Here is a 9,002-nt window from a genome sequence, read left to right as displayed (position 1 = left end):
GATGAGAACATATGCCGATACATTTAGTACTGAAGATGCCTGCAGGCGGCAAGCGATTTAGATGAATAACTTAGCAATAGCTGACTTGTGATAATAATTGGCTTATTATCATTAAAGGTAATTGCTAATCTCCCAATTAATTTTGGTGAATTTGCTATGGAGGGCATTTCAGCACATCGTTCGCCAGGCTCCATAACACTTTGTCAGCACTGCGGAATCCCTAATGCCGGCTCAGTTCAGCAGTGCTCGTGACCTTGTGATTTACCTGAGGAAGCACTCCACTGTCGTGCCTCCCCGTGTCTCAACTACACGCAGATCCAACCTGATTTCCTCAACGCGGCTTTGTCTAAGCTTACCTGCCACCAGTCGTCCCGTCGGAGTCGCCCCCCCCCCCCCCCCTCCTGCCCCTCTCCCCCGTGTCTCCGTCCGAGCCCTCTCGTCCGTCCGCCGCCGCGCGCCGGCGCCGCCGGGCGCGCCATGCCGCTCCAAGGCTGCAGACGGTATTTGTTCAGCTAATTATGCCAGCCGGTAATTTCGATCGCCGCCTGCCGGCCCGGCCCGCTTGTGAGGCGCCGCAGCCGCCTGGCGCCGCTCCCCCCCCCCCCCCCCCCCTGTCCCGGACGCCGGACAGACCCGGCAGCGCCCTGCTTAGTGCCGGAACGGCCGCACATCTCCCGCTCCAGGGCGGGGAACGCGCCACTCCGGATCTCCTCGGCCGGGAGCTGTACACACCGCGCCCTGCGGTCAGGCACTCACCGATCTTTGACAGGGCACCTCTCGCCTCACGATCCGGCGCTTCCCGGGCAACGGCAGGACATTCCACACTCCGTTGTTGGCGCGCCTCGTTCTTGACTGTGAATTCCCGAGTAAATGGCCCCGCTACGACCGTGTCCAGCACTCCAAAGTTGGGCGTTTTGACGCAACGGTGCCGGCATCGCTCGCTGCGCGGGCAGGTGTTCCACCCTATAGTCGGGTCTTCCTCGTCCCACGATCGGGCACCTCTGTTTCTATGGTGAGCATCCCTCACTCCGCAGTGGACACCCCTCACTCCACGGCCGCCCCCCCCCCCGCCGGGCGGCACGTTCCGGCGGTCTTTGAGGAGCGCACCGCGGCCGTGCCGCCGACGCCTGGGGCGGCGTCCCGGCGCTCCTACCCGGCTATTATCCGCTGAGGAGTGACCGGCCAGCCGCGCGGCGCGCGGGTCTGCGCCGAATACCAACAGCCTGTGGACGGCGCGCGCTCCCGCCTCGCTCCAGCGCGCGGCGACGATATTTCATCTGCGAGATCGCGGCGGCGTCGGAGGAATTGGCCGCAGCGTTGTTTACAGACCTCATTAACCTGGGCTTTGTGGGCCTGTCAGTCGCGACATAGGCGGCCGCTCTCTGATAGGGCCGCGCCGCCGCGGCGGCCAACAGGTGCTCTCATGGGCGCATTTGGAGGGCTCTCTCGTGAGAACGGCGGCCACTTACCGAGCCCTGTGTGCGCCCTGGTATGGCGTGCGTGTGCGGGGAATGGCCGGGCTACAGGAAGCTCAGTCGTGAGGAGATAGGCGGCACTTACCGACAGAAGCGTGTCCCGCATTGTGTCAGGTGTGTAAAGAACGCTGCAGGTACAATCGGAGGTTCGCTGGTGAGGGGAGGGGGGGGGGGGGGCACTCCCACCGACGGGAGGTATGTCCGGCTTTGTACCATGTTTGTGAAACGGAGAGGCGCTGCAGATCAGATAGGCGAGCGAGAGCAGTTAAATGCGGCAGGGCGTCGTTCGTGACGGCGTTATGTGAGTCGAGTACCGCAGCTGTGCAGCAGCAAGACCTCTCGTGAGAGCGGGGCTCTTCCAGGCAAGGGTGTCGATTGCCTTGTGGCATGAATGAGAACACTGACGATTGCCGAGGCCCGGCGAGCGAGGTACCGCAGCTGCAGGGTGCCGCGCGGTTGGTGACGCGTGGTGACGCGTCGAACGGGCGTAGCGTTCCATCACCTCGCGAGAGGGGACACCAGGAGTAGGTCCGCCCTAATGACGGCGAGAGAAGCGCCACCTCGAACATGAGCCCCGCGTCAGCCGGCCGTGTCAGAGCACAGCTCCGGTGCGTCAGACATGTGTTCCTGTCATGCGGCGGTGGAGACCCGCGGTCCGAACATGCATCCCAATTTCCGCCGCGGCGAGGTCAAACATCTGCTCTGTCACGTTATGTGATGTTATCGCGTGAGGGGCTGAGTGGTCCGATGACCTGATGGCCCTTGGCTAGGTAGCGATGTCGGACGGCGGCGTTGGCACCAAGCGTCCCAGAAAGCAGCCGTTTAGTGGTGGTCATACGCCACTGGTGGGACTTCAACAAGCACCCCTCGGGGTATTATGGTAAACCAAATCAGCAATGCTCATGGAGTTCATTTAGTCCGATGAGGATCAAAGTTCATTAGATGAATGAACGACTTCAGTGGAGTTACCCTATGTATATCCTCCGTACCATCGAAGCGAGAAGGTTCTTGCTTTGAGAAAGCAGCCAACTTTCCATGTGCTCACGAGCACGTGAACGTCCTGCCGAGGGCCAGCGCGTTACTTACAGCCGCGCCTAAACCTTATTAACGACAAGATTCCAGTCAGCTCATGCACCAGCGGCAGCTGTTCGGCAATCTAGCACCGCTGCCGTGTCGTGAAGCACTCGCCTGTCCGAGGGTATTTCAATCAAGCGGCGCGCTTTGGCCAGACGCCGCGGCACACATGCCACCCGCCGCGCCCTGTGGACAGCGCCCGCCGCCGTGCTGCGGCCTTTGAAGTCGCACCGAGCGGCGGCCGTCGACAGGGCCGGCATGCCCGGCTGCGTCGTCAACCCCTCTCCATAAAAGTCGGCCGACCTCTCGATAAATCCGTCGGGCGGCGACGCGGCCGTCGGCGGCGCCGGGGTCCGCTAATGATTTCCGATGCCCGCCCGCGCAGCGGGACGCTGACCGGCGCCGGCTTCTGGTGAGTAATCGACATTCCGCGAGTGGCGCGGCCCGCGGCCGTTCCGCTCAGCGCCGGCTCTCGGCGGGCTGTGCGGGGGCGAGCGGCGGGGCACGTGGGACCGCGCGGGTCGCCGCCGCTGCAGTCCTCGCCCAGCGGTCCGGGTGGGTGGTCGGGAAGGGTACGAAGCGTGGCACACCGGGGGCTCCCGGGGGGTGTTTATCGCCCCGACGGCCAGAACAGGGCGGTACTGGTGTGGTTGGAACAGGGGTTTGGCGGCGCAGCCGGTGGTTCGGCCGTGTCTGGGGGAGGGGGGGGGGGGGGGGAGGGGGGCGTCAGTCTGTGGGGACCTAATCAGCGTCATGGTCCTAATGTACTTCCCTGCCCGTCTCGACCAATCGCTAAACTCCTTGCACCCTCAAAGGTATCCAGTTTCGGCCAAGGTCAGCAAATCAGGGACCATTCAATTACCTCCTCACCAGAAACTATGCTCTCCAGCACCGCCGTCATTGTCGATTGCGCCTCCCACGTCGCAGAACGACTTCCGCCCCACCCAAGCATATTGATATGCATTGGTCGGCGAGCGTTCCTATCGTTCAGTTATCGGTAGTTAATATCGGTTAACACTTGCTTCATTAACCGGATGACTCTGGTATGCGAGCTACGGCTGAGCTTATCGTGATCCCAGACGAGCCTATGGCCCCTCATTGCTCCAGCTTTCCGTCGCTCTTCCATGCTACGACGTCGGTTACACATTTTAGGTACATGCCCGCGCCGTTATAAACACAGGTGCAGATGCTCAGCTGACAAGCAGGTACGCACGTGGCGCACTTAATGACGGGAGATTGTGGTTACGTGGTGTCGCGTCAGTCGCCCCATTACCGTTAGGATGCGCTGCTACCAGACCGCAGATTTCTGCTCTCCTTCTCGCCCTCTGAGCTGTACAGTGCCCGCGACGTTCCAGCCGCCACCCGACCCCGCTAACCGGCCGCTCCTCCGCTCCAGGACCACCCGTCGCTGCGCGGCACGCCGCTGGCGATGCTGGCCGCGCAGTGCAACAAGCTGACGAGCCGCTCGCCGCCGCCGCTCGCTGACGCCGCCGTCGGCAAGGGCTTCACGCCCTGGCGCAAGAGCGGGGCGGCGCCGGCGGCCAGCGTGGCGCCGGCGCGGCAGAACGCGGCCAGCGGCGCGCTGGCCAGCGGCGCGCTGAGCTACACGCGCTCGGCGCCGGCCGCGTCCGGCGGCGGCCTGTCCTGCTACGCCGGCGGCGAGTACTTCTGCGCGCCGGCCGCGGCCGAGCCGAGCCTGAAGGCGGACGGCGCCGGCGCGCACCACTTCCCCGTGTACGGCCGCGTGCCCGGCTACGACCAGTGGGCGTTCGCCGCGGCGGCCGGCGGCGGCGTCAAGCCCGAGATGGCGGCCAACTCGTGGTGGGACATGCACCAGCAGGCGGCGGCGGCGCAGGCCAATTGGCTCGAGATGTCGAACGCGGCGGCGGCCGGCATGGGCGGCATGTCGGGCATGCCGCAGATGTCGTACCCGGTCACGTCCGACTACTCGTCGCTGGGGCTCGGCTCCAACGCGCACCTGCTCTCCTCCGGCCAGCACCTGCTGTCCGACTCGTACAAGTCGATGCTGCCCGGCCAGGCGATGGCTGGGTCGGTGGGCTCGCCGTTCGGCCTGAGCGCGGTGGGCAGCGCGCGCTCGCAGCGGCGCTACACGGGCCGCGCCACCTGCGACTGTCCCAACTGCGCCGAGGCCGAGCGGCTCGGCCCGGCCGCCGCGCTCCAGCTGCGCAAGAAGAGCGTGCACTCGTGCCACATCCCCGGATGCGGCAAGGTCTACAACAAGACGTCGCACCTCAAGGCCCACCTGCGCTGGCACACCGGCGAGCGGCCGTTCGTCTGCAACTGGCTCTTCTGCGGTAAGCGGTTCACGCGCTCGGACGAGCTGCAGCGCCACCTGCGCACGCACACGGGCGAGAAGCGCTTCGCCTGCCCCATCTGCAACAAGCGCTTCATGCGCTCCGACCACCTAGCCAAGCACTCCAAGACGCACGCCGAGGGCGGCGGCAAGCGCGGCTCTGGCAGCGACTCCGAGTCGCAGAGTGAGGGACACAGCGTCAACTCGCCGGCGTCGCTCTCGAACGGCGCGGCCACCGACGACTGCAAGCCGCCGGTATAGGCCCCGGTCGCGGGGGAAGGCGGGGATGGGAAGGGGGGGGGGGGGGCGGCCGGCGCCGGCGCCGCCGTGTTTCGTCCGTGCCAAACAACCGAACCGTGTCGCGCCGTTTGACTGTTCATCTCGTGCGAAGCCATCGCCTCATCGCTCCGCCGGTCAGCTGTGATTGTCGCGACCTGGGACGGCTCGGCCGCGGTGAGAGGTCCCGCTGGGGCGCGGCGCTCTGGGAGGTCCTCCCGAGACCCCCGGCGCGGCGTCACTGCACCCGTCACGCGCGCGGCGTCACTGCGGGCGCACTCTCATGCAGCCGTGTCCGGCCATATGAACTGCTCAGCATCCTACGAAATACTCGATATGCCTGAGGCGGCGTGACGAGTTTCTTAGCGATGCCTCGTCTTGTTTTCTTCGTCTTTGTCTGAATTATCCCGCTGTTGTGATGCGTAGTTTTGTTGATTTTTGTGCGTGACGATCACTGAAGCTTACTGAGATGTGCTATGCACAGCGACGATCAATGTGTGAGTGCGTATGTGAATGATCTATGATTTATTGTACAAACCTGCGCTGATGAAGAGAATACTAATAATAATGAACAGGGAACATGGTCCGCATCGTTCTTGACCACGTCCGACACCCCGCGCTCTATGGTTAACGCCCAGCACCTGGCGCCATACGGTGGCTTTATTAAGAGAAGTCTGGTCATAAGCATGGGCTGGTCGAAGACACTGTATTGAAGACCTTTTCCCATCACGGACCTAAAGGGTGTCTCCGTGCCCGCGGTTGCCAAGGGATGAGCAGTCGGAACGGCTGACCAAATGACCGCTCCACAAGCCGCAGACACACCAGATCTTTTCCCGGGATTTCCGTAACTGTTCAGACGTCATACCTGTAATTTGCAGCTGATTTGTTGTGTTGGTGACACTGCTCAGTGGCAGGCGGCAAGTTTTGCTGCTTACTTCTGCCCTGAAAATACCAGCATCCCACTCAATGCAGCTGCCATGCAACCCTCACGCCGTAAGACCCCAGCAGACTCGTGGAGCACTGCGCAGCCCTTCCGCGACACGGCCCGGACTTTGCCGCTGTCGTACGGCTTTGATGTCGGAGTCCCCTCGCCCGGGAGCTGCCACGCCCGGCGGCGGCGGGCTCCGGTTTCTGATGGATTGACGGTGGGGCCACCGGTGAGGAGGCAGGTCCGCTGGGGGTCACTGACGACCTCAGGCCGGGAGACCGCGCGGCGGCTGAGGGAGATCGGCGACATCCGGTGCCAGGCCCAGACTCGGAGCAGCACCAAATGATGACTGTAGGCGTAGAGAAGAGCTCCACTGACGACCTCAGGCCGGGGGACCGCGCGGCGGCTGAGGGAGATCGGCGACATCCAGTGCCAGGCCAGACTCGGAGCAGCACCAAATGATCGCTGTAGGCGCAGAGAAGAGCTCCAGAAGAATACAAAAAAATCGTTGGCGCCAAGTCCTTTTTAATTGAATTACAACGCCGGCTATTACTCAGGATGCGGCTGTTGAACCAGACGCGGTCGATGGTGATTAATGCACCCCCAGTGTTCTGTAGCACCCAACCGCTCGTGCATGCATGCCCGTGCCATGTATCATTTAGTCATGCCATGCGCTCAGGCACTGAGGTACGGCAAACCTTGGGAGAAGGGTCTGCCGACTCGGATCGCTGGTGTTAGAGGGGGGGGGGGGGGGGGGTGGACTGTCAGAGGGTCGGAAGGAGACGTGACGGAGACGTGACGTCAGCGCGGCCGTCGCCGCCTGGCCGGTGGCCGGTCAGAGGGTCGGAAGGAGACCTGACGGACGGGCCATCAGCGCGGCCGTCATCGCCGTCAGACCGTCCTTCGGGGCAGGATCAGTCAGCGGACTCCCAGTCAGGTAGCGACATCTCCGAGTGGAGTTTTACGGAAGGGTTGAGACGAGATTTCAGTGTCACAGATGGATTAATTGCCCAGGCTATCATCCTCGTCCGGTGTGTTAGCATGCATGCAACGTTTCGGCCAGTTAACTCTCCGGCCGTCGTCAGGCGTTTAGAGGCCCTTAGAAGGATTGGATGATGTTCGGCCTTCAGCCATGTACTCGCCACAGCCCAAATTATATCCTTGGAATTGCTGGGATTCGAACCAGGGGCTCTTGATCACGACTCCAGTGCCCTACCACCTGAACAAATCGGGACCGGCGTTGTGAAACGATGCGAACATACTAACACGTCACACGATGACGGTAGACCGAACAATAATTTCATCGGTGAACTTGTTATAGGTATGGAACGACCAAACGATATATATAATATAATATATATAGCGATATATGGAACGACCAAACGACATCGGAACGACGCCGTTGGGATTAGGGATTAGATTAGATTGGGATTGAAACCATGCGTGGCATTCCATAAACAGGAATGACCTTGTCGACGTGCGTCAGTAATAGACCTAGCCTGGGGCGAGTGGGACCTGACCTTTTCAGTTTTTCATTTGTCTTGGGAGTTAAAACCTGGGAGTAACACATGTTGTTGACTTTTGGGGAAATTTGGTCACCAACCGCGGCAAATAAAATGAGAGGCTTGGTGGCTTTCGATGTCGAATGCGTAGACAGAAGTCATAAATGGTTAGCTTAAGGCTCAGACAAAATGCGAAGCATGTGTTCCTCAGAGAAAGTTGTAGCCTCCCAAGTCAGCTAATTAAGCGCCTCGGCGTAAAAGGTCCTTGGGTGAAAGATAATGGGAACATGGTGCAATAGTCCCTATACAGACAGATGCACGGTAATGCCATGTATAGAGGTAAATAGAAAGGTATTCGGAGCATCAACGTCCATCAAGTACGTGCGCCCATCAAGTGTCGCTCGAAGGTCACACGGTCACATACCGCACACGCGGATGCGGCCCGTGGCTCTTATGGTTAAGTGCAATGAAGTGCAATGCGGTATTCGCCGTGAAAACATCGGTCTAGCATGCTTTTCTCATTGCGTAGACGTGTGGGTGGGCTGAGCACATGTGGCGGGTACGGCAATGGTGCGCGGGGAAGGCAACCACGGTGAGTGATTCTTTGTTTCCGGCATCGATGAAGCTCGAACTACCGGCCACAGCTAAGCACATCAGGAACCATTTACAGACAAGCACGGCAAAGCACGTGAAAAATGCGTCCATTTTCCGTGCACGCTTGGCTCGTCTGTGGAATGGTGGGCGCGGGTCCCTGCAACCCACACCGGTTGGTTCGTGACGTTCTGCCGCACACCCGCTGACGCTCTGGAAATATGCGGAAGCCGCACATCTGCTCCCCGCGTACAAAAAAATGTTCCCCTGGCATAACACAGCGAGCTCGAAGCGGCAGCTAAGAATAATATTATTCCGTGTAATTTTTTATTCGTCGGGCCATATTTCTGCCTAACGACGCCTGTCTTAAGCACAACGAGCCCAGCCCGTAACGAATGACCGAGACATGAATAGTAACATCGTTCCGGAAAGATTAGCCTCACTCGTATCCTTTCAAAAAGAGCTGTTAAACACTCTTTGCCCGAAAATCATAACGATGTCTCACCGTTAGCTTTCCAAAGCCCCCTGCGCCCGGCTCTCAACGGCCACCGCGCCCGAGACCGCGCGATGAAAGACGCCAACGGACGCGGTCCGCCCGGCCCCGTCGTTCGCCGACGTCGCTGACGTCGGGCGGCCTTAAATCAAAGCGCGATGCCGTCTGGCCGGCCGCTAATGGTCCGGTCTCGGCAGCATTAAATGGCGGCGGCTCTGGCGGCGGCGCGCGGTCGCGAACAAAGGCGACAGGCGGCCGGTTAGCGCCGCGCCGGCGACAATGGCCGCGCGCCTGTCGCCGTCTCGTGTGCGCCGCACTCGTCGGCGTTGAGACGCGCCGTCGGGTCGCG

At 61.2% G+C, this 9,002-nt stretch overlaps 1 protein-coding gene across 1 annotated transcript; it reads left to right on the top strand.

Annotated features, from left to right (window-relative positions):
• The first annotated feature begins 4,296 nt into the window (after positions 1 to 4,296).
• On the top strand, positions 4,297 to 5,142 carry LOC119099283 (transcription factor Sp9). The gene has a single exon (XM_037222407.1). It carries the CDS (start codon positions 4,354 to 4,356, stop codon positions 5,122 to 5,124), a length of 771 nt encoding a protein of 256 aa, XP_037078302.1. The 5' UTR covers positions 4,297 to 4,353; the 3' UTR covers positions 5,125 to 5,142.
• The last annotated feature ends 3,860 nt before the right edge of the window (positions 5,143 to 9,002 follow it).

The sequence above is a fragment of the Pollicipes pollicipes genome, unplaced genomic scaffold (genome assembly GCF_011947565.3).
Source record: "Pollicipes pollicipes isolate AB1234 unplaced genomic scaffold, Ppol_2.1 Scaffold_4740;HRSCAF=5597_pilon_pilon_pilon, whole genome shotgun sequence".
NCBI classification, from domain to species: Eukaryota; Metazoa; Arthropoda; class Thecostraca; order Pollicipedomorpha; family Pollicipedidae; genus Pollicipes; species Pollicipes pollicipes.
The sequence above is the reverse complement of the archived record's forward strand: the minus strand, read 5'-3'. Positions and strand labels throughout refer to the sequence as shown.

Bases quoted from the DNA above. Each gene is read 5' to 3' on its own strand.
- LOC119099283 (XM_037222407.1), top strand. From the start codon at position 4,354: ATGGCGGCCAACTCGTGGTGGGACATGCACCAGCAGGCGGCGGCGGCG.